This window comes from Zootermopsis nevadensis, unplaced genomic scaffold (assembly GCF_977971745.1).
Source record: "Zootermopsis nevadensis isolate Lab colony 2312 unplaced genomic scaffold, Znev_1.0 Znev_ptg000021l, whole genome shotgun sequence".
NCBI classification, from domain to species: domain Eukaryota; kingdom Metazoa; phylum Arthropoda; class Insecta; order Blattodea; family Termopsidae; genus Zootermopsis; species Zootermopsis nevadensis.
The window spans coordinates 17,289,563-17,315,057 of record NW_028259153.1 but is presented as its reverse complement, the minus strand read 5'-3'; the positions used below and the strand labels follow the sequence as shown (position 1 = coordinate 17,315,057).

Sequence of the window (25,495 nt, the reverse complement as noted above, 5' to 3'; positions counted from 1 at the left end):
GTTTAATTTGGCATTGATTTTTCACAGAATTTGACTAAAAGTATTTTATTAAGATCTATGTTTGTCCTGTACAACGCGAACCCAAGAACTTCCTCCCCACTACATAGTTCAGGAGATGCAGAATTATAGTGTGATATTGCGTTATATAACGCATTTTTGTTTTTCATTCTTGTTGACAGGATAAGAATGGAACATAACGTACGTATGTTATGGTAATAGTGAGTAACTGTTAATTACGAATAACTGGTGATTATGTATAATTACCGCTTGTGATTTCGATTATTCATAATAACGGCATCATTCTCTTTTGCTGTAGTATACATATTTGTTTGTTTTGGCAATATATTTCTGTGCACACAAATAAGATTGTACCCACTCGTTATCGACGTTCTTCATACAGGAGACGCCGCTAAATTTTATGACGCACTTAAAGTTGTTCTGACTAAACATCGAAAGTTCGAAGAAAAGTTTTAAGAATATAACATGTAATTCAGTGGCACAGTTTTGAAACTTTTCTTTTATAATTGAAATTGAGCTCTTCGGTATTTAAATGTTTGAAGATGCGGGCTTATAATTACAAGTCGGCAGAGACTTCAGTTAATTTTTATTTCTAAGTCCTGTGAACCTATTCATTATGTAACGTGTTACGTATTTGAATTAAAATTTCTATATACGTCAGAATATGCGAAGGTTGACAGAATTATTTTTGCCCATTTTGACGGTTTTGCTATATTGTAGAGGGACATCAACTTGGACATGACCTTGCCGATTGATATGTAAATCATAGTGGCATACTATATTAAGGTGCAATCTCAAGTAGAAATATGTTTTGAAGGTTTTCAAAAATGGTGATATACAGTTATCTTTATTTAAAACAAACACTCCAGGGGAGACGAAATATGTCACAGAAATAAAAAACTGCTCTTGTAATGGGTTTCGATAGTCGAAGCTTCATTTTAGAGAAATGTTCATCATGTCTTAATAGTAGCAGTACTAGCAGCAGACGCAGGACACTCGATATATTTAAACTATTCGACCCTGGGAGGTGTTTTAAACAAGTGATAAGTGGAGCTCAAAAAATTATGCCAAGTCCTACTCATGAAGCTAAGAATATGACTTTCCATACTAAAGCCTTTTTAAGAAATATTCTATCATCAATAGAGGCTGTGAATTCCAAACTGCTGAATTATGTGAACCAATTAAATACTTTTATGTCATTGGGATAGATGGAACTTTTCCTCCACATAAAAACAACCAATAGGGTTATGTCAAACCTTAAGCCACATTACTTTTTTAAAGGTCTGTTATCTGCTCATTTATCTCTACATGTGCTTTTAAACCAGTTTTACTCTCATTTATATGATCACAGTTAACATGACAGGATTAGTTCACAAGGTACTCAGCATATTGACATGTTTCAAAATTCCGAAAATTTATTCCGTGTCTGTTAATGTTAATGTTTGTTGTGAGTTTGTGTTTGCCAGCTCATAACTCATCTTACCTGAGGCAAGCATGCAACCAGTATTTTTCAGGCCCTGATGGAAAACACTGGATTAATCAGCAGACAGAATTATGGGGCTAAAAGGAAGAGGACTGGAATAACCCTGAAAGGAAATTTAAAAATCAGATTAAAATTAAATTATAAGAATACATTTCACACATGGGAAAAAGCAGATCATACAACAATTTGAAACATTTTAGATTTTATATAATTATAAGTAAATATGTAATGAAACTGTATATTTATTCCTTTACATAGTTAAAGTAGCAGGACTAAATTGTCTTATATTGTTATGGAATAAATGGAATTAATATTTATAAAACAACCACATTTACATTCATATTAATCACAATCAAATATGTGCCACCTACCAATATTAACACCGATTGTGGAAGAAAATTGTGTGATGACACATGCATAACATTTCTCCATGTTTGATTCTGCTTCAGATTTCACATATCACACTGCAAATTCTGAAAGTTAATAGAAGTTAAATTCCCCTATGTTGGCATGATTTACAGAGAATATTTCAGGTGACTGTGGTAACCCTGAGCGGAAAGAGTATTGGAGCAAGTTGTGCACATTTTTCAAATGTATTACATTTACTTTGTACCATATAATTTTAGAAACAAAGCTGCTGGTACTCACATGCAAAAGGGATAAGAAGGCAACATTTTTACATTTAACATGTTATTCCCTCATTCATTAATAAATATCTCCAAACTTTCATGGCAGTTTGTAGCTATTTTGTTTTTAAATACTGGATGATGATATACGTATATTGTGTTTAGCTCTGGCTACAAGTTACTATCTAAGTAGTTTAAGTAAGATACTGATTTGTGTCTTGTTAGATGGGCATTAATCAAACAACTTTTGATTTAGCAGAAAGTGAATCTTAGTATTCTATAGAATCTTCCTCCATCTGAAAAGGGGCATAATTTCCAGTTTAATTCCTCATTTTCAACATATCTATCAATTACAGCATAATATTTTGAACTACCTCATAGTCTGCAATTATAAATAAGGGTTCCAATCCACTGTTAATCACTATGCTTTGAAGATGGAGACAAACAGGTTCTCTGAAATGCCAGCAAACCAACAAACCTAAACACAGTGTCATCAGTCTAAAATGGAAACAATACGTATATGCTGTGAAATTATAATTTTTGTTTTAGAAAAACTTCTTCTTCTATGGCTCTCCGGTCAGTATTCGGTCCATGGCCTCCTCAATTCTCCTCTTCCATTCAGTCCTATTGTTAGGTCCATTCTGTCCAAGGCTTTCATTGAGGTTTCGAAACATCTTCCTTTTACGGTGTGCAAGGCTGTTAGCATTGCTTTTGCATGTTGTGTCTGTTTCATGATAAAATCAATGCTGTAGGCCTATTTGTTAACTAACTTGCAAACTTATACAAGTTAATATATGACATACTATTTCAACAACTTGCTGTGTTGTAATGTCCACATTCTGGTGGTTGGACTGCCAACACCTTGTTCTGAGAAACTGCTTCATTATTCATCAATAGTGTATGTATTGCCATTTTCATCATCTTCATCAGTGCTTTTACCTGGTGACATGTCTTCTTGGATACTTTCAGTGTTTTCAGATTCTTCATCATTATCTTCTTCAGCATCATTATATTCTTCAATTTCTTCTTGAACCTTCTTTTCATCATCTTTCTCATTCAGTACTTCATGATCATTTTCACCCTTTTCTACAACTTCAGTTTCTTCAACATCTTCATTCTCAGTTTTAAAGTGAACTGTCTCAGGAGTTTCACTAACAGACACTTTGAATTCTACTTTTATATTCTTATCATATGAAATTTCATTCTGATTCTCACCATCATCTTCCCTTTCATCTTCCTCATACAAATCTGGAGTATTTGGGACAGACATAATCTTCATGTTTTGTCTTAATTTCCTTTCAGGCATTCTATATTTCTTGTGTATTTCCTTCATCATGTTCTGAAACATATTTATTTATTTTATTTATTTATTTATTTACAAGTTCCAAAAATCCAATAGTGGATATAGAACACGTCACAAACTCAAGTATAAAAACATAAAATACATACATTAAAAAATTACATCTAGACAAGCAGCGTACTAAATTCAAGACAATATAATTAGTATTTTTATTACAATAGTTATCCAATTAAGTACTCATCCACAGTGTAAAATGAGTGAGTAATTAAGAAATGCCTTAATGCAACCTTAAACTTTTTAAAATTATTTGAGGTATTCCTAATCTCTGTGGGTAATTTATTAAATATCTTTATACCCGCATAGTGAACTCCTTTCTGATAAATAGTTAAATTGGCTTGGGGTAGATACAAATTTTGTCTCTGTCTAGTATCAATAGTATGAGAGTCAATGTTTGATGGAAAAAGAGTTTTGTTTTGTAATACAAACAATAATAAAGATAATATATATTGTGATGCCAACGGTAAGATATCTAATTCTTTGAATATATTTCTACACGATACTCTATTGCTACATCCCATCATTGTTCTAATTGCCTTTTTCTGAAGGAGAAAAATAGTGTGACTACTAGATGAATTTCCCCAGAAAATGATGCCATAGCTCATTAAGGAATGAAAGAAAGCATAATAAATTGTCTTTAGTACTGAAATAGACATATATGGTTTCATATTTCTAATTACATAGCAAGCCTTGCTCAATTTTTTAATAAGTAGATCAATATGATTCTTCCAAGTTAATGCACCATCAATCATAATTCCCAAGAATTTAGTACAGAAGATATTATTAATGAATTTATTATTATAACTTATTGTGACAGTATCTGACATTTTTCTCTTAATTTTAAAATTAATATAATGTGTCTTATTAAAGTTTAGTGATAATCTGTTCATTCTAAACCATCTATTTATATTTTCAAATGTTGCATGAATGTGTTTATTAAAGTCGTTTGTATTAGAATGAGAAAATAAGATGCTAGTATCATCAGCAAAAATTATAGGTGTAGCAAATTTAGTTATTATACTGGGTAAATCATTTATGTATAAAAGAAACAACAAAGGTCCCAATATAGACCCTTGTGGAACTCCATATCTAACTTTAAGCCAATCCGAGGCTGTATTGTTACTGTCATTAGTATGTAATACTGTTCTAATGTATCTGTTATTTAAGTAAGATTCATAAAGTGCGTGATCTTTCCCATTGATACCATAAAATTTAAGCTTAAATAACAAAATTTCATGATCAACACAATCAAAAGCTTTTTCCAAATCACAGAAGATGCCTCCCACTATTTGTTTGTTATTCATGGCATTTAAAATCTCTGTAGTCAATTTATAGATTGCATTATCTGTTTTTAATCCTTTCCTAAATCCATATTGTTCAGTACTTAAAATATTGTATTTATTGAGATGATCCAAAATTCTTGAGTACATTATAGTTTCAAATATTTTTGAAAAAGATGTTAAAAGTGATATAGGTCTATAATTAGACACATCATATATATCACCATTCTTATATAATGGTTTTATTAATGCATATTTTAATCTATCCGGAAATACTCCTCTCCTTAACATATAAAAGATAATTTTATACAAAATTTAAAAGCAAACATGAGGCAAAGACTATGAAGCTGAATGAGATGTGAGCCCTGTAAGTATAACTTCAGCCAAGTAGGAAACGCTTAGTAGCTGGAAAGACGTGCTCTACTTTGGAAATATTTTTATTTATTTATTTTGTTTGCTTTATCCTGCTACCATTTCTATAAGATAATATTTGTGTGATATTTAAGGTTCTCACAGCAGTAAAGACACTGATATTCTTCTGGATTGTCATGACATGTGAACTTGTTGATAGATAACCATTGTTCTGAAGGAATAGTGGTATTTATGAGTCCATACATTATCAAAATCCAGAAGATCAACACTGGCAACATATTATTGAAATAATTAATGAATATTTTATATATTTAATCACATTAACTTTTGGTACACACTCACATTACCTAGTTAGGGAGTTAGTTTAGTAAGACATTAAGCAGAAGGACTGGAAATCACATATGACAAATAGGACCAACACATCCAGTTTACCCAAGACATGCTTCAAACACCAATCTCATTTATAAGCTGTGGTATACATGCCAACATGTCAGCCACAGATTGTGAAGTCTTCCGTTACCTTGCCACAGACCATTGCAATATTCTTACTGTCCAACTTTATGAAAATACAATGAATTAAAAAAAACAGTGTCCTCATAATTGTCTTGGTAAACTTCTGAAAAATGAATAGCACCCTTTAGCATGAGAAGCAGTGAAACACCATTGGACATAAATCACTTTATTCAATATAAGAAACTGGTTATAGTCACCTAGCAACCAGATAAAAGATGGAGGGTGTAAAAAACTACTGAGACAAATGGATTTTTTATGTAATACGATGGGAAAGCAGGAGTGCACAGAACATATGGTTGGGAAATTCAGATGATAAAAGATTTTGCTAATATAAACAAACAAACAAATATGTGTGTCAAATACTGTGAATGAAGCTGTAGTCACTATTACTCTACCTGTGATTGTCTCTCAAACAGTGTTGGTATTTTCTCGACTCTACTGAGCATAAGTTGCATGTCTTCCTGATATTCTTCTCTACGAATTCTTTCTTCTTCACGCCGAGCTTGAATTCGCATAGCCAGGTCCTCCTCTGTGCTGTAGTTAAGAGCTTGCCATGCTGGTTTACAACGTGTAACATGTGCTTTAAATCTTTCCACTTCCTTCTTTCTACTCTCTTCTTGTCTTACTGCCAGTTCTCGTTCCATGCGTTGCCTAAACCCCACAAACAAGAGACAAACATGCATGGGCTATAAAACAGAATTTCCACAAATACATACTAATTCTGAAAACCATGTGTCTGTAGTAGTTTGGTGATATTTCACTTCACATTTAAACTTAATTACACTTCAAGAGAAAATAAGTGTTTAGTCTACTTTCTTCATTTTATAATGTCGTGTTTATGACACCATGTCCCTTGTGTCTGTGTTCCTCATTCAACATGTTTTGAAGTAACTGACAAATTATATTTTTAGCTACAGAATATGAAGTGATGAAATTAATGTATAGAAATGGATAATTCATTTAATATAACTATTAATTTGTAGTTGTAATTAGCTTTGAAATGTAATGTTATGTCAGTTTGTAACTGGCAATACTAAACATTAAATAGATATAAGTTGAAGATATCCGTCTTCTGGGTTATTGCGCTGTGTAGTCTGGTCGATGTTAACCAACGTTTCAGAGGTCATACTGCCTCCGTCATCGCCCTGATGACGGAGGCAGTATGACCTCTGAAACGTTGGTTAACATCGACCAGACTACACAGCGCAATAACCCAGAAGACGGATATCTTCATACTCACCGCTGTGAGAACCTCAAGTCTTACATAGATATAAGTTATTGATACCTTGAAGACTGAATCCTTAGCACTGATGCTAAATTGTTTCTATTAAGCGGAATGCCCAAGGCTGACTGAGATCGAACATGCCTCCTAGAATCTGTATAAGGATACACTTCATGTGGAGATACAGCAGAGCTCTCGTCTGGAGAAGTAAACTTTGCTGACTGAAGTAAATAAATGAAAAATGAATGAGTAGCAGGATCCAACACTAAATACATCACAGACAAATTTACTAAATGTGTAATTGTCTCCATGCTGCAGGATGTTTATTGAAAGTTGAAAATTTTTCAGGTGGTGAAAGAATTTCAAATATTTATGGCACCCAAAGGCTTATTACAATGTTGAGAGACATTCATAATTAGAATGTATTCTGAGCAAGTTCAATCCAATCCACATTCTCACACCCTACTTTTAAAATTCATGTTATATTATCCTCCTATCTATGCCAGGTTTTCCAAGTGATCCCAGCTCTTGAAGATTACTGACCAAAATTTGATATGCATTTTTATCTTACCACATGTTACACGTTCACATATCCTTCCTGATTTAATCTTTTGTGAAAAGTACATATTATGAAGCTTCTCGCTGTGCAGTTTTCTATAACCTTCTGTTATTTCATACTTCTTAGGTCCAAATATTTTCATCAGTACCCTGTTCTGAACTTAGATTTTGTCTTCAGAATGGTGGCAATATCACAAGTCATAAAAACTAAACTGTCAAAGATTGATTGATCTACCTTTCTTTTGTGTAACTCTGCAGTCCTCAGTGTGAATGGTTGTGGGCTAGTTGTAATATTATCATTCCATCTGTCTTCCAGCTCTTTCTGTAATTGTTCATGGCTTTTTTTATAGTTTGGGATTTTGTGTTTTCTTCTCTTTAGTCCGTCCGAATCGCTGTTATAAACTTCAGCAGAAAGTGCTTTAGCTTTGAACAACCTCTCCCTAGCTGCCATAGATGGGGGTAAAGAGGAAGACTTTAATAACTCTTCAGCTCGTATCTTCTTTTTTAGAGATCTGAAACAGTCAATCAATTGAAGTTCTTTAGATGTTGGTAATGGCATATAACTAAAGCATCTGAGAGGACTTAAAACTCAGGAATCAGTATATCAATCAGTTACATTTAGTTTAAGCTTTGACTTTTACCTGTAGTATTCATCTTCTCGCATTTTTTGATATACATAGCTGCTGAATAAATTCTTTGGCACTGGTTTGGCCTTGAAAGGTTTAGGTTTTGTTAATGTGTCACTAAAATCTCTTAAGTCTGGTGATGAGTGACACATCCTTAATAGCTTCCTTTCTTCATCACGTTTTGTAAATTGAAATGGCTTCATCTGAGCTCTCAGTTTATTCATGCACTGTCTCCTCACTTGCTGCCTCCTACACAGAAAGATAGCAAGTTTCTACACTGCACAGTAAATGACAGTAACATGTAGAATTATGTGCTAAAGTGTGTGTGCATTATGTGCACTGTGAATGCTACATTTACCATAAAGTAACATAGCACTGTTGAATTTGTAAATTACAGTGTTATATTGCAATAATATATGATAACCTGTAAGCCATTTTAATGTTTCAAGAATTTTATATTTATAATCATTTAGGTCATCCTATCAGTCATAACATTTTATGTCATGACTGTAATGAATTTAATTCATTTTAAGTGAATTATTTTAAACCTTCCTTTTAATCCAATGATAACATATGCTAACACTAGTTAATAACTGACATTAATAAATAGTAATGGACTGAGTGGCACATCAAAATGTCATTGAGGATGTCAGAATTGACATGTGTTCAGTATAAGAATGACAAGTGGATAAGAATTACTGTAAATACCATGATCAAAAAAATATTTAAATTAATATTAACTAAAATCTGGGATAAAAATTGAGACTGCTTAGTCTGAGATTGATATACTTGCATTTATTAGCATTTAATTTCATATCCCTCCCCATCCCCATCAGTTAAGCCCTAAATGGACCTACAGCTACTGGTGTTAATATTATATTACAAGGATTAACTAAATTGTGAATTTGTATAATTTATTAAAAGCAGTATTCGTTTATTTAGAAAATTATGTTGAAGTAATCATTCTTGCAATATGAAATTACTGAACTGTGTCCACAGCATTCAGCTCTCCGTGTTGGATTCCATCACATGTCGTAGTATAATCCTTTTAGATTTTGGTTTAATTGTTCATTTAACTGAAACAAAATATACAATAAATATATAATAATAAAATGAACATGTTAACACATAAACTAAACAAAAAAAATTGCACCATAGCTGTGTAAAGTGCTGTTCCACAGAAATTAATTAACTCTGAAATAATACTTAGTAAATGAAAGGCAGTAACTGAAAATTTCCTAAAAACACAACAATGATCTGTCCCCCAAATAAGAATAAATGTTTATACACGTTTTATTTCATGAGGCCCCTCCATTATTAACAGACATGAATTTAAACAGTTTTATAGCCTATGATGTTAGAACAAGCACACAATAACGGTATATGCAAGCTGTGAACAGTACACATGCAAGTATTAGAAATACATTTCCCATCCTGTTCCAGCATGCAGTGTATGTATTTATTTGTGCTTCTGCATGTTTTCTCCAGTGAAACACTAATTTTGGTTGTTCCGCTCTAATTAAAAGTCAATGATGATGGTCATGTGTATTATCAGGGCTACAAAATTATGGTTTCTAACATTGATTTTAATATGTTGGCAATACCTTTCCATGTTACAGAATGACAGTTTACATGACTTCCTAGTAATGAAACTCAGTGGACCACTTAATTTGTACAGGCTTGAATGCACTATTGAACACTGATATTTTATAATAAAATTATGTTCCCTACAGACAGTGAGAAGTACCATTTTTCTGACTATCTGTGGGAAACAAAATACATGTAAAAGTGAAGACTAGAACTGTACATTTTATTTTAAATATGAAATTTTTAGGAATTTTTAAAAACATTATGAAAAAATTAAATTATCTTTCAAGTGGATTCATTATGTATTTTTGTACCAATTCCATTTTTGTACTTTAAATTGTTTTTGTAGACCAAATTTGATTGTATAATGGTTTGTTGATTAAAATTGATTATTTTTTAATGTCTTTAATAAGCCTGTATCCTTTCTGCTCCTTGGAACTCTTTTCTTGGATTATGTGGTTTTCTGAGGGTTTTGGTTCAAAGTTCTGATTTCTGTTTTGAAATTTTAAAAAATTTATGACTTTAAAATAAGTTTCCATAAATTGTCTTCTCTTGCATGTGAAATATGTGATTAAGATAATCAGTGATTTCTAGTGCACTATATTACAGCTGTACCTAGTTTCTTGTTCTGCCATTATTTTATCAAAGCGTGGCAACTGAGATTCAAGTGGAACTGGGTGAGCCCTAATGATTTTAGCTTCTTCTTTGGACTCATCCAAATTGTCACCACCATATAACTGATGCCACAATAAGTTTATGTTCCTCTCCTCTTCTTCCCTAAATATGAAAATGAAATCAGAGTACCAAGATGTTACTATGATCTTGTGAAGAAACAGTTAGGGAAAGCAAATAATCTTATTTAAGAATGATGTAAGTTAATTATGTATGGCTACTGATTATTTAATATCAGAAGCTAAGAATACTATAAGTGTTTTGAACAGTACAGTTTTCTACCCAGATCAGATATTTACAGAAATGGTAGAATCTATAAATACTTAGGAAACAGATTCTGTTTCTATTAAATGTTATGAAATAATGAAAATACCAAAACATATCAATTTATAAACTGTCTTGGCCTGTCAAGTATTAATATCATTACACTTGTCATGTAACCAGTTGCTAGGAACTTCTTCATCACTTATACTGACATGTTTTGTGCCAGTATTGAGCTAAAGTTTGAGCTCAATTAATGAAAGCCCTTGTGTTTAATCAAAACGAATGTGTGTTCTTGCATGCATACATGCACACACACAAACAAACAATAAAACCTTCTTCACTGATATTACAACATTTTTGTACTATTTTTTGTAAAGCAAACACAAGAAGTAAGATATAAATATCAGTGAGAATTGGATGATTGAGGACTTATTTTCTGCCAAGAGCAGAACTGTTCTCTTCATCACCATGTCCAGACAGACTCTAGGACCCACTCAGTTATTGAATGGGCAATGACTGAGGTGTGAAGTAGACGGACCACTCACCTCCATGTAGTAAGAAGTTCACGAGTATAAGGACCATACCCTCCATATCTCTTATATACTTTCATGGCATAGTAACAACTTTAACTCTAATGGGAGTGTGAGAAAAGGAGGGAATGACTGCCATTGATATTGATGTGATGGGTGCCAACTGTGGAAACCTAAATAAACTTACCTTTTTATGAAGTCTTTATATTACCTTAAAATAAAGGGCTTCACATGAAACATGTCTTTACTAAGCACTAAAACCTGTCAAGTTTCTGTTATGAGTCTTCCCAATAAAAATAAAAGTAAATTATATTAGACCTACCGCAAAGTCATGTTGAATGGTTTCGGAATAGTAATCTTTGGTTCTTGCCATGCAACAGTTTTGTTGTGTTTTAAAGCAGGACTATTCGGTACACTGCGTGGAACTGCTAAAGCTAACATATCATCTTGTTCACTGTCTGAATCAGAAAATAATTCTACCTTGGATACATAATCATCAAAACTGAAACCATCCCATAAATTGTCAATAGTGGAATTTGAGCTGTCTATCAATGTTCCAATTTTATTGGCAGGAGAAGTATGTGTATCTCTAATTTTGTTTGTGCCATTGGGCCTTTTCACTTTGATCTTGTATGAGGTACGTTGAGGTAGAGGGCCTTTAAATTTATGTTCCTTGTCAAGAACTTGACTAGAAGCCATATCAATTCCTGAAATTGTTTCTGATTCTTCAGTAGCCAGTACATAGTTATTCACCTCCATGGCAGACTTTGGATTAGTTCTTCTACTAATTTTATGGGTATCTTCCAAGGATACTGCAGGGACTGTTGGAGATATGTCATTATAACTGTCTAATTTATCCCAGAACACACTACTATAAGAAGAATCTGAATATTTTTTCACCTTCCTCTGATATCCAACAGAATTTGGAACAGTATTTTTGTCGTCATCCAAGACACACTTTTTGCTTTGAAGATTCAAACTGTCGTTGTAATGTCTCTGCCATGTTTCAGATTGTACAGAAGTTCTCTTATTCAATTTATTTCTAGTACATAGTTTGTTTTCTTCCACCAATCCAACTATACCAAAATCTTTTTCACTTAAATCCTTTAAGTACATTCTTTGTTTTGCTTTTAAATTCTGAAGTCTCAAATAGAAATCTCGATCTGATAAATGATTTAAATCTCCATAATCTGGAATACTCTCATAGAAAGCAATAAATGATTGCAGGGATTCGTCATCTGTTGATTTATCCATGGTTTTTAATGTGAGATTTGTATTATCTTGATGTGTAGACGTCTCTGAGATCCTTTCTCTGGAGTCTGAAGATGATGGCTGGTCTGCACCAACAAGAAATTCGAAGCTTCTCGTCGTACCTTTGTTTGATCCTTTCTTGTTGATGTGATCATTTTCGAAATAATTTGAAACTCGTTTTCTTTCAAAAGTAGGTAATGGTAGTTTGTTTGCTGGATTAACTGGTACCTGAAGGCAGGAGTGGTTGAAGGCAGCGACCGTATGTTTTGCTGTCATTGCAAAAAAACAAACTCAAATGCTGTTGTTGTCGTCATAGCAACAGTTGCTATGGAAATGGAAACAGCATGGAGCCAACATTAACATAATGTACACAATTTAAAAATGCTTATTTTATTACCAGCAATTACGTGGTTTCGTATTTCTTGTTTTATTGTATGCTAATGACTTATTGCTATAGGTAAATGAGCTCTTTGGGTATATAAGAATAATTACTAGTTGATGCCAATTTTTTGTTCCAAGAAATATCCTTGGGGATCATATTTAATGTAGATATTGGTAAACCTTGGAAGAAGTTGGGTTTGAGGTTAGAGAAAAGAAGAAGGTGCAAGTTAATAAGGTGTTCAGTGAGGGACGAAGATGATGAAACAGTCGCTAAACTTTTATTCTTGCATTCATGTTACAAAGAATATTTTCGCAAATAACATTTCATATCTGTTCAGGGAAGGTTCTACGTCAACAAATCTCTGCGATGAAAACAAGCATTATGATATTGTCGTTGCTGGCGGAGGGATGGTTGGAACGACGTTGGCATGTACTTTAGGTTAGGGCAGGTGGAATTTCTTTACCAGTTTATTGATTGAGCTTTGCCTAAATTGTATTCTAAAATTAGTTTAAGCCTTGAAGGAAACACGTCAACATCTTCATTCCCAGAGAGAGTCAGTGCCTTGAAGGTGCTTTAACTAAATCCATGGAGCAGAGCCATAGAGTAACTAATGGTCACTCAGTTGGTCAAATTCCTTGTCTTTTACGGAATCGGAGAGTTCACTATTATCCACAGGAGCTTACATACTTGAATGGAGCAGACTGGAATTTTAAGTCCCAAAAATATCCGTTTTGTAGTCTATCAAAACAAGCCCAATTATCCAAGAAGACTACATTACATGTAGCTTTGATGAAGGCTTAAGAATTTATTAAGGTGACTGTCTTCTGGGGTGTTTCACCATTTAGTCTGGTGAAAGTAAAGCAGACTACATGGTGCAGCAGGAAAGGAGACAGTAATGTTATACTTGCCACCATAAGAACCTGAAATCTCACCTTCATGTTTTATATTGATGTATTTTGTTATCTTGTAGTTTTACTGTTTATTTAAAACGTTTAAGTCAAATCTCATCGAAATATTATTTAAAAATATAGTCTACAATGCAAAGAAAGTGCAACACATCTGAATTACCAGTTGGTCAGTCCTTCTTAAGGAAATAATTGCTCTGTACTCTGAGAACTGTATGAAACCTATAAATAACATTATTTGGACATAATTCAGAGTTGCTGATTTTTAAAGGTGGTAGTACATTTTGTTACCCCTGGGTTTTAAAAAGTTAATGATGGTATTCCAGCTCAAGCACCAAGATTATCAGGCAAGAAGATTCTGCTTTTGGAAGGAAGCCCACAGCAAGCCAAGGACCTAAAGCCTCAGTACAGTAATCGTGTTTCTTCTCTGAACAGTGGTACAAAGTCACTATTGGAGTTGATTGGAGCATGGAAACATATTGCAAGTGCAAGATATAAAACTGTAAAGAAGATGCAGGTACAGTAAAAGCATGCACATAATTTATGTGAAACAGACTTTTGTGGCACAGCTGTCACTCTCTGTACAGACAATGAAAGAACTTCTCACTGAATGAGCTTTCATGTCATTTAATACTGGAGGCTCGTATTAACTCTTTCATTATCAAATTTCTCACTGAACATCCCTTCTTAGTAATCTTGTTTCGCAATGATTTTAAAGCCATGAAAAGGAGAAAGGAAAACTAAGAATGGCGATAACTTGTTGGCATTTGACAGACAAATGCTTTCATTCACTAATAGGAGACTGAAGCATGTATGTAGAACTGTGTCACTACTACAGACCCGCTGTCATGTATGTGTTGCAGTAGGTGTTCTCTGATCTGTATATTTCAGGTGTGGGAAGCATGTTCAGATGCAATGATAACATTCAGTCATGATGACATGGCTGAGGACATTGCTTATATTGTGGAAAATGATGTGTTGTTAGCTGCCGTCAACAAAGAGGTTAAAGAACTGACTGAGAACCTTACAGTTATGCATGAATCTAAAATAAAGGGATATGAGCTTCCACAATGCTATGGAACAACTTGTGATGTTCGAGTTCACCTAGAGAATGGTCCATCTTATGTCTGCAGCTTATTGGTAAGTGTTGTTTACATTATTACTAAAAAAAATGAAGTGTCAGGTTCATTAGTATAAAAAATGAATGGAAACTCCCAGATATATGAAATATATCTTGAATTTTGTATTTTACAGGAACTTAACTACTCGTTTCTATGGGGGGGGGGGGGGGGGGGGGGGGCTGAGCAGAAGAATCCTATATTCCCAGACAAAAGTCATGTAGTTATATTGACCCTTGCCTAAATTTGTACATAAACCTTCCGGTTTTTAAGGTTATTTGATTGATGCTTAGCATTTTAAGCATGTTTTCTACCAACTTATGAAAGATATGTTTTCTCACTGTGTGATTATCAGAGTATTTTGCATGAGTTACATCTAGCGATGTAATGTCGCTCTGTGACTTTTCATGAACACTGTTTTCTGTGTATTATTTTCACAAACTGCGTGAAATAAATACGTAATGTAAGTTTATTTATACCTATCCATCTGGCTCCAGAATTACTGAATGCATTTTGATTAAATTTGGTATTGGAGGTTTGAACTAAAAACTGTCACTGTGACCATTTATTATGTTCCTAACCGTCTACAGTCACTGGTTTATATTTCTTTTATGTTTGTGTTTGTGCATGAATTTGTGCTATCTTCAGGTATTTCACACACTCTTCACTAATTACATGACAGGTTCTTACATATGGTGTCTTTTTTTTGCATAAGGGCTTATTTCATATTTCCTCTTCTGTGTACTATGTGTAAGTTGTAATTAAATTTTATAAATTCTCTCATACATCTTTCATGAAAAAGTGGTTCATGACATAAAATATAGATGTAACTGATATCTGCAGTTTTTATTTGGAAAAAGTTCTGATGTAGCAAGTATTAGTAAATTCAAGGAAAAATAGTGTATAATGCTCTACATTGTGATATCTGTAGGAAAATTAGCCTTGGAGCTGTACACTTTTAATTTAAATAAATAACATGAAGGCCAATAAGGTATGCAGAATAGCAAAGTTTCCTTTGGAAAACTGTACGCTGGTGAACTATATGTTTTCATTTTTGCTGTGAAGTTTGGGTGACCTATTTGATAGTTCTGTACCATCTGGGTAGAAGATTATTTGCTAAATCATTAATTTTGCAAAGTGCAAAGTTCTAGGAAGGTGAAGGGACTATGTGGACACTTCAAACAGAATAAAATACAAGGATCAGGTGTTAAAAATTTATGAACGTGTCTGATACAAGCACTTGGTTCCCTTACAGAGACAGAGCCTACACTGAGCAGTTGATGGCTCAGAAGTTTGATAAATAACCTGTTGTTACTCATCACAAAAGTTAGAACCATACCCTAACAGCCAGTTGAATTCAGTTCACACTTAATTCTTCTAGGTTAGTTTCAGTATTAACTCCCCATCTGAACCTCATTCTCCCAGTATTTTTATAGGGGTTTTCAATCAAATTCTATATGCAGTTTTTATTTGTTTCTTTTCTCAGCATATTGATGCAATCAGCTTGATAATAATGAGTAAAAATAATAAATAATGAAGATCTTTATTATATAATTTTCTCTCTTTCTTGTTACTTTACATCTGTTGGGTTCAAAACATTCTTTTTAGCACATAGTTCTCAGAGACTTTCAATTTCTGCTCTTACTTCACAGTGACATATTATTTTTTATCCAAATAAAACAACAGGCATGATTTTAGTTTTATGTTTTAATCTTTACATTTCTGAAGAGAATTGTACTGTGATAATAATTAACATATACTTTTACCATGCAGAAAATTATGACTGTATCACTTGCCTTAACATTCATTAACTCTGAATTTTGTCTGTAGAGTGTAATTATGGGTTTTGTAAGAGTCTCAGAATAAACACCATTTGTTTCCTTAAATGGTATATTCTGTGCAATCTTTGTAATGGAGCTATACTGTGTTGTCTCTGATGTAGGAATTAAATTTCAAAATATTATTTAGACGAACTTTATGTTTTAAAAGGTTACATATCAAAATAAATGTGTGTGATTGTGATTCTGAATCAGAATGTTTAAATGATGAAAACATTGCACTGAACATTTAAACAAATAGATGTTCCCCTGAGGATGACATCATATTGACTTTAGGTCTTTCCTCAGGGCCTTTATCTCATCTGTCAATATATTCAAACGCTGGTTTGTTGCAATATCACGCTGCTGAAGTTCGTCATTTAGTGCAGCAATGTGGATGAGCAGTTGATCTGTTGTTGGTTCATGTTGCTGATGCTTGGAAATAGGACATGTGGTCCCGTATGATTCAGTCTCACTTTTTGCTGAGTACCTTGAATGGGGGTACACTATTTTTATGTAGTCAGTGTCTGAACACCTCATTGCAGTGTCTGATGATGTGGAGCTATATCTAAATTTGTGTCTTGATTTCTCTTTCCTGTTGGCCACTAAATGGTATGCATTTTTAACTAGCTCACGTGGAATACGTCTTTCACGTGGGTCATTGGGACGAATGTATAGTGATCGGTGATATGGTGAAATTGTTAGCAAGGCACTGCGATGGCAGAGTGTTAACAGTTTATTTGGTAGACAACGAAGTAAACGGGAGAATAGCATACTCTCAAGATGTGCCACGAGTTCAGCCTGACGGACAAGACGATCAAGGCCTGCAGATTGTTGCAGCCCTTGGATGTCATTTACTGCTAGGCCTACCATTAGATTGGTCAGGATTACTGTCACAAGAAGGACAAATGCAAGGAATATAAGATGGGCTGTAATTGGATACAATACAGGGCTCTCTGTTGCATAGAAAATGTCTTCAAACTCCAGTTCCCCTGACATCATAACAACTGTTTTCATGAGTCCCCAGGCTACGTTTCTAAAAGATTTGTAGTTGGGGAAGAGTACACCAAAACTAAGGCTAAAAGCCACAAGGAGGCAACTGTAGGCTAACAGAAACTTTGCAAAGTTTAAAGCAACTGTAGTGAACATCTGTACATAGAGTCCAAATATAGGGAAACGTCCTACAATCATCATAAGCTCTATCCATGTGAGGAAGATGCCGATTGCAGCTACATGATGCTGCCAAGTGAGAACATCTTGGCTTACATCATCAGCACTATGATGATGCAGCACACATGGGAAAACACTGATTATGATGAGCCACTGGAGCCAGTTCTCCCAGTGGGTCACATAGCCTGCCCAGCTGTGAGCCATTTGAAACAGTTCTTTTGCTATCAGTAACGTGTCAAAAGCTAGCAGTACATAGCCTGTCACTTTCACCACCATGAGAATACCACATATGTTCTCACTATCCTGAGTTTCATTTGACTCTGCCATCGGACAGTTTCTCAGAAATACGCCCACCATATAGCCTGAATAGAGCAGCACAAAGATTGTATGAAACAAAAGGCTTAAAAGGAAAAATTTTCTAATTCGTTTCCACTTCAAGAAGAGGAATATTTCACACAATGGATGTTTCAAGATGTGTCGTTGGCCAACTTCTATGAATGTTAGTAGCAGTCCACTCTCCCCACGCTCAACACTCGGCACCAGGATGTGGAAATCTAGCTTTAGTTCACAATCGACATCTCCAATTTCATGATCATGGAGTTTGATAGAAGCATCCAGTTGAGACAATATCCTTGGCAGGATATCTGGAGTGCGGCGGACAATGAAAGACAATGCTGACACTCCTCCATTTGTCCTTGCTGTCACATCCCCACCATAGGTCAGTAGCAGATAAACACAGCTTGATATTTCATTGAGTGCTGCAATGTGCAGGGGTGTATATCCAAATGCATCAGGTTTGTTAACACTGGCTCCAGCATCAAGGAGTAAACGCACACATTCACATGAGCGATATATCTTCACAATGGCACTGTGCAGTGGTGTTCGACCATCAGTATCTTCAGCATTAGGGTTAGCTCCACGTTGTAACAGCAGCTCAAGTGTCTCACCAGACTGGGATATTGCTGCGATGTGGAGAGGTGTCTGATGACGATGGTTTTGTGCATTGATTTCTGCACCAGCATCTAACAACAGTTTTGAACACTCTGCATTTTCATCTTCAGCTGCAAGATGTAACGCTGTTGTTTTCCAGGGTCCAAATTGGACCTGTACAGTTGCACCGTGCTCTAACAGCAAACGAACACATACTGCAGAGCCCATGGCTGCTGCCACATGGAGAGGTGTTTCTGTGTATACCTGAGGTGTGTTGGGATTGGCACCAGTTTTCAGCAGTTCCCTAACACAGTCAATGGCAGAGCTTTGTACTGCATAATGCAGTGCACTTCTTCCTGCTAGCCCTGCATTTATATCTGCTCCAGCTTTCAAGAGAAGACGAAGGCTTGTTATGTTACCTACACTAGCAGCACAGTGCAGTGGTGTAGCTCGATGGTGAGCGTCCCACACTTGTACTGGTGCTCCATGTTCCAGAAGAATGTTTACACAGTCTGCATCTGTGGCACACGAAGCTAGATGTAATGAAGTCCTAGAACAATTTGAAATTTAATTGATAATGTTAGGTATACAGTTAAGTATTACAGTATAATGATTAACAATCTTGCTTTGTATTCAAGAGGTATATGGTTGCATTCTTGACAAACATATTCTGGACTGAGATGCTCTCCAGTCATACAGTGAAAAGCAGCTATGTAGGTTAAGGCAGTTTGGGAGATTGCACTGAATTTAAACAGTTGGAAGAAAGGATGGACAAGTTAATTAAAATTTTAGGAGTTGACCAAAACTTATAGGGACAGTGCTAAATTGGTCATCTGATGATCTGAAAAAAATTATATTTACGTAAGAACTACAAGACTTTTTTGAAGAGCATTGAAATAGCTGTTAGCAAATGCTCTTTTTTGATAGTTACAGTAGTGACCCCTCAGTTTTATTGTCCTAAAGTAGTTTCTTTACAAAATAAGTGACTCCATGGAGCATAGTCTTTCTTTAGAATTTGTTAGTGAATCAGGCAGTAAAAAAATTCTTTGCCTTTTATGAATCCGAGGATTATTAGCATGTTAACAAGAACTCTCTCCTAGACTACGTGGAAATGAGGTGTATCAGGGAAGCAGATAAAAGATTTGTGTTGATTTGTATTGTACTGTACCAGTTGAATCCTGTCTACACCCTCACACCTTATTTCTGTTCTTAGCTCTGTATCTGGAGAACCACCTCTTGTTAACCATCTGTGACTGTTTGATTTCTGTAACCTGAAGAAAGTAATACTGCTGAATTCTGTTACATGAAGTTAGAATTTTAGGTAGCAGCAGGATGCTAAGGCAAGTGAGGTCACAGGAATTGTTCAGCCCTGTTATGTATATGCATAGCACCATTATGAAACCTGTTTGGTACATCTGATGATGGATTATGTTGTTGGTGTGAGAATGAAAACCATATGTACCTTCCTTCAGCATCTGTCACACTGGGTGATGCTCCAAAGTCCAGCAGAGTGGTCAGCATGTGAGCATTGCCTCTCCAGGAGGCCATCAGAAGTCCTGTAGTCTGTCCATTAATATGCTTCACCAAACCAGCCTCCTCTCCTAATTCCAACAGTGTGGAAATCTCTTCGCTTCCAGGCAGGGCCTTCAGCCCATCTTCCACTTCTTGTCTATTCCAGATGTCTTGTGCTTGCCGTGCTCCAACTCTAAGTTCGCTGTCTGAACCAGAACCAGCCGCTTCTTCACTAGAGATGCTGCTTTGTTCCATATCTATCTCTGTGTCCTCATCAACCCACCGCAACCTTGATTCCTGACCAGAAAGTAAAATGGTCCAGTTTAGGTTTCAGAAGACTAGACCTGTTAGGTTTTTAATAGACTATTACAGAGTTCAAATATTTGGTGTGTTAAAATTGTTCTCTACAACTTCTGCTTGAAACATTTTTCATTCCAAAAAAGTTTTGGGGGGAGTTGATACCCAGGATGCTTGCAGAAAAGCATGTAAGTCTTCATGTAAAATGTTACTTATTTCTATCCAATTTAAACCTAAATTACACAAATATTATTAGAACTTTTCAGTGTGAAATTCCATGAAAATCCTTTAAGTCCTTGATGGGATATTGTGAGTGGGCGCCACACTGCGCAATACCCCAGAAGACGGTCTCGCCGCCGCGTGTGCCCGATGATACCTCATTATGCCCCAACAAGTTTAAGTGGAATCCGTTATTGTGGTTGTCACGTACCTTCTGCTTACGCGAAGCTCTGTAATTTAGCCGTCCCATCTCCATCCCATTCTTTGACGAGTTGAAATGGTTTAGAGACTTGGTCGTGACGCATGTGCTTCTACGCGGCCCATCACTCCGCTGATGCATTCTGGGACGGTGATCTGGAAACAGGAAGAACGGCGACCGCTTCCTGTGATAACTAGAATAAATCTATGAACGATAATTCCTCCATCTTCTATGATCACAACCTGTTTTCCAAACATCAGCCAACTTATTGACTTTGAAGCTGCGTGTCTGAGAATCGTGGCTAAACAGACTGTTACAGGCCACGTCGATTGTAAAAAAGCAGACACTTCCATCAAATTCATTTTCAAAATCGTAAAGCAGTTTAACATTTGAACTCCTGTTGTGTGACGTGCGAGGTTTTGTCACAGTTGAACGAAATCTCTAGGAGAAAATTGAAACGATACACTTTTTGGACCCGCGAAACTGCCTGTTCTTATTAGACTGTTAATTCTGACTAATTGGGTTTGTTTCGAGATCTTCAAATAGAATCCATAACCAGCACTAACCGCTTGGAACGGAGTCCTTGATAAGCTCAGCTACTCAAGAATTCCCCGTTGTTTGTGGAGCCCAAAGGTCCATCATCGTGTTCACAGGAGCCCGCCTCTGGCCCCGATTCTTGATCGAGATGAATCTAGTTCACATTCTCCAACCCGGTTTCTTTAGGATCTCTATTAATGTTATCATGCTATTTACGGCTACGTTCATATGTCCCAAAGGTGCATAAATACTGTAGCACATGAATGGACAATTTGAGGTAGTAGTTATTTTTTTCGTTTTTGTTTGTGTGTGTATGTTTTATACTGACAGAGCCAGTGTAGCGATTCTTAATCGTTTTCGTCAGTAATTAATATACAATCAGAGGTAATCATATTTATATCATTGTTAGGGCGATTAAATCGAAGATAAAATTCTCGGAACACGTATCAGGCCAATTAGAAGTGCATATAAATTTTAGTCGGAAAATATGAACGGAAAACCTGGCCGTAGGATAATTTTAAAATAGATCTTACCGGAATAGGGTGTGAAGCCGTGGACTTGATTGTGTTTACTCAAATACAAGTAAATTATAATATATTTCAGAAAATAGTCGTCGAATGTTTTCAACTACGCTAAGCAATAAAGATATTAGTTCCGTATTTAAACCAGAAAACAGTCCAGTTTCACCCTTCGCAACTTGAAAAGGAGTACGGTTAGTTTACGTGTTCATACGTAGGAACTTTTTGTCCTGTCAAGTGGCTGTTCGCCTTTCAGGAAAGACCATGCACAGTGGAGATAAAACAATATTTGGTTTCTGCCACCCACATTCATGGCCTGCTTTTAATTGCATACTGCGTGTAGCCGAAGTGCCTTGTTTGAAAGTTCCCAAAATAATAGCACGAGCGCTCTGTTTCAGGAAATGACGCAACTTGTGAACTGTGGAGTGAAGAAAACCAAACAGGCTTCTTCTGGAGAAATTCTTGTAGTGTCGCAGCTCCACTTGAATGCGATTGCATTTTAAAGTCATTTAGGCACTCAGAATTTCCATGAAAATTTTTCTTCGCCATAAACCAAGGAGTGAGTTCGGATAATAACTTTTTGTTAATTCTTATTAAATTTCTCTCTGAATGGCGTTTTAATCTGAGGGCGTTTAAGAACATTAGGATGATACAATAAAGGAGGATGATGGGGACGAGTATGAAGATGGCTGTCTTGTGAGATGTTGCGCTTTCTGTATCCCAATGATGGCGACTGATGACGTCAATTGAAACTATTCATAATTTCCATTCTGAAATTCCGCTTTCAGAGGCTTGTCATTGGACTCAGTCTGTTTAGTCGATTATAACTATCAGTCATGCTAACTTCTGAGGTGGGGGCGACAGTACTGCCGCTTATTAAAGGCTCGTGATATTTTGCTTGGTAATAGATACCGGAAAGGAACGCGACATTTGTTTGAATTTTTTGACGTGAAAGAGCGTATCAGCTGCGAAATTCATATTTAGATGTCGGCTATTTTTGACGACGATAACTACGGAACCACTTGAGGTAGGAATGTGGAAGTTCAAGGGACGAACGTGCAAGTTTGTGCGAAACCTTTTCTTATGCGTTATGTTACACTCCGAGGTCCTGTCTTGCAAATTTAACATAATCGGAATTTTTATTCACGAAAACTGTAAGTTCTTCACAGAATTTTCGGTTGTAGTATGAAATAGACGGTTGGTTGGAACAAGCGTGAAATTTTTCCGTTTTCTCCCACACTGTCTTTAATTTATGGCGTCGCTCCGCGCTTGCACAGACGGGCTAATGTATTTAACGCGTCCTACGGTGTAATCTCCATCTGCCTGTCTGTTGCCAACTAATTAACTCGTGAACCGTGTTTACGAATACATAAAGCTCGAACATGAACGTCCTGGTTTTGGTGAAAACCCCATACCAAATGTCGCGTGATTATATACAATGCAAAAGTTATGTAGAATTAAAATCCATAATATATCATGTACACCCACATTGAACATTCGTAATTAAACGTTATGCACAAAGACTTGACGCAAACATGTAAATTATCAGGAATGTTCCGCCATAGAACGGAAATAAACGTCTGTAGTTAGGTCGCGAGCAAACTAGCAATATTCAACACATACTATTTGGTTGCTAGAAGGAAATTAAGAACGGAAGACGTTTCTAGTTTTAAAGCAGTGATTTATATTCGGGCGCAGTATAATGTATGCTGCATTTTACAATGCTGTCTCTGTACTGGTCTGAGAAACACTGCGATAAAAGGAGGCATCGCTTGCAAATTTCTTGAAGTTGAATAATGCAAGTCTTGTATTCGTGTTTCTGTTTGCAGTTGGTACTCGTATAACCTTCCACTGTGTTTCCGCACATAAAGAACTCGCCCTCGAATTCAATCCTGTGGTATTTGGCGAAATGCTGTATTTAATTAAATATTTACAAGAAGTTACCACTGATACATGCGCCCGAGTAATAATCGCACCGATTCGCGATTCACGACAGCCCGTCAGTCGTCCCCATCTCCAGCCAGATGAATCCTATTTCACTAAGATCCATTTAACACTATTCTTGGATGCCCCAGGTTCGATTTTCGGATCAGAGGCCGGTTTTCCTCCCTGAAGATGGCGGTCTTCTGGGTTATTACGACATGTAATCTGGTAGAAATTTACCGACGTTTCAAAGGTACTTGCCTCCATCATGAGGACGATGGTACATTGTCACTCATCGCCCTAATGTTTGAGGCAGCAAGTATTTCTGAAACTTTGGTTATTACTTCAATTAAACTGATGTACTTTAATCTGAATGTTCATAATTTTGTAAGAACATATTTTCTCATGTAACATTTTAAAGGCTAATAGGAACTTATCAGCATGGAAATCACGCTTTGTATTCAATAACGGCCCAGTTTATAATCTCGTGACGGAGGTCAGCTACCCTGATGAAGGGTTTTTCGGGCTTCAAGCAACCCTTTAGGATAGTACTTTAAAGGCCACGATCGCTTACTTCCACATAATTTTTGGGCAATTCTTAATCAACTTATCATTCGACGATTCACACCGTATGCAATTGAAAAGGGTGTTTTAAATAATTCACCTTCAAGAATAAATATATAGTGCCAACTGTATGTTGCGAACTTACGTGGTTGTGAATTATAACTGTTTACTTCTGAGGAAAATTCCGTTCTGGTACGAAAACTTGATGTTTGTCACTGTCATCGCTGGAACTCGTGTTGTGTTTCTGTAATATCAATGCTAATGTTATCCTGTCTCCCCGACTTACCTGTTTCAAGAATCTCACTCGTACCCGAGCTGAAAGCAAACTGCCACAGCTGCTGGAGTGGGTCCGCTATTTATAGGATTGGCTGGGTTTAGCGTTCCAAAATCTGCTCTTATCAAAATGAACACGGTCCAGAACACAAGCCGAGAGTGAATTAAGCGTTCGTTCCAGTCTACTGATGAAATTCTATGCGTAAAGATTGTGCTGGTAATACTGAACTTCAAAGGGCCTACTCTGTTGCTATTGTACCGAAAATGCTAACTCTTTTATAAACGCGAGTTGCTTCATGATTGCTATTAACACTGTAAAGAACCCCTGTTCATGAGAGTGGGGACACTTTTCCTAGGTATTGCCTTTGACTGGGAAGTTTTAGTTTGGAGAGTAGAACTTGGCGTAATTCTTCGAGTCTTGCTAATGACGTATCGATGTAGAATGACACACGTGCAATCTTCATGGAGGCCGAGTCGGTCTGTAACATCATTGTTTAGAGGAACTAAGAACACACGAATCTGCCGTCGCCGGGTCTCGAACAATGGACAGAAAAAGGCGAACACTTGTATGGAAAAATTGCATAACGAGAAGCATCTCGATTTATACTCTTTGCCTGATATTTGCGATTAAATGTTCTCATGGGTCTCTGAAGCTTGAAACTTGTGGTACTATATGTCTGAATTGGCATTGATTCATTACACCTTAGAATTTGGAGGTTAAATGTGTACAGATTGGTAAAAAGATACACACACTGTTCGCGAATGTAATCTT

At 35.9% G+C, this 25,495-nt stretch overlaps 3 protein-coding genes across 25 annotated transcripts in view; 1 reads left to right on the top strand and 2 right to left on the bottom strand.

Annotated features, from left to right (window-relative positions):
• The window catches only part of LOC110840728 (protein FAM161B), a 37,216-nt gene extending 24,509 nt beyond the window's left edge, over nucleotides 1-12,707 (bottom strand). Inside the window, exons 1-7 of one of the 10 annotated variants that reach the window (XR_015536031.1) lie at nucleotides 11,431-12,705; nucleotides 8,071-8,304; nucleotides 7,665-7,941; nucleotides 6,935-7,092; nucleotides 6,045-6,300; nucleotides 3,343-3,466; nucleotides 1,502-1,604 (exon numbers count right to left, since the gene is read on the bottom strand). Coding sequence is in view for 7 of the 10 variants with exons in the window: in XM_087352228.1 (XP_087208354.1) it covers nucleotides 3,011-3,466; nucleotides 6,045-6,300; nucleotides 6,935-7,092; nucleotides 7,665-7,941; nucleotides 8,071-8,304; nucleotides 11,431-12,635 (2,586 nt within the window). In the remaining 3 variants the exon portion in view is untranslated. Of the gene's footprint in view, nucleotides 1-1,079; nucleotides 1,605-1,634; nucleotides 3,467-6,044; nucleotides 6,301-6,934; nucleotides 7,093-7,664; nucleotides 7,942-8,070; nucleotides 8,305-9,043; nucleotides 9,132-10,257; nucleotides 10,420-11,123; nucleotides 11,356-11,430 lie in introns of those variants that run through there. The other 9 variants (XR_015536030.1, XM_087352229.1, XM_087352230.1 and 6 more) reach the window with 9 other exon arrangements.
• Coq6 (ubiquinone biosynthesis protein COQ6, mitochondrial) overlaps nucleotides 1-25,495 on the top strand; it is a 191,650-nt gene that overhangs the window by 126,330 nt on the left and 39,825 nt on the right. For 12 of the 14 annotated variants that reach the window (XM_087352245.1, XM_087352244.1, XM_087352241.1 and 9 more), the window contains exons 1-3: nucleotides 12,928-13,179; nucleotides 13,973-14,163; nucleotides 14,538-14,786. In XM_087352245.1, coding sequence (XP_087208371.1) covers nucleotides 12,996-13,179; nucleotides 13,973-14,163; nucleotides 14,538-14,786 — 624 coding nt within the window. In that variant the 5' untranslated portion in view covers nucleotides 12,928-12,995. Of the gene's footprint in view, nucleotides 1-12,927; nucleotides 13,180-13,972; nucleotides 14,164-14,537; nucleotides 14,787-25,495 lie in introns of those variants that run through there. The other 2 variants (XM_087352250.1, XM_087352249.1) reach the window with 1 other exon arrangement.
• On the bottom strand, nucleotides 15,965-24,914 carry LOC110840706 (transient receptor potential channel pyrexia). Its single transcript, XM_022085921.2, has 4 exons — nucleotides 24,737-24,914; nucleotides 20,921-21,063; nucleotides 20,144-20,490; nucleotides 15,965-19,231 (listed from the first exon to the last, which is right to left on the bottom strand). The coding sequence occupies exons 2-4, from the start codon at nucleotides 21,047-21,049 to the stop codon at nucleotides 16,864-16,866; spliced, it is 2,844 nt and encodes a 947-aa protein (XP_021941613.1). The 5' UTR covers nucleotides 21,050-21,063; nucleotides 24,737-24,914; the 3' UTR covers nucleotides 15,965-16,863.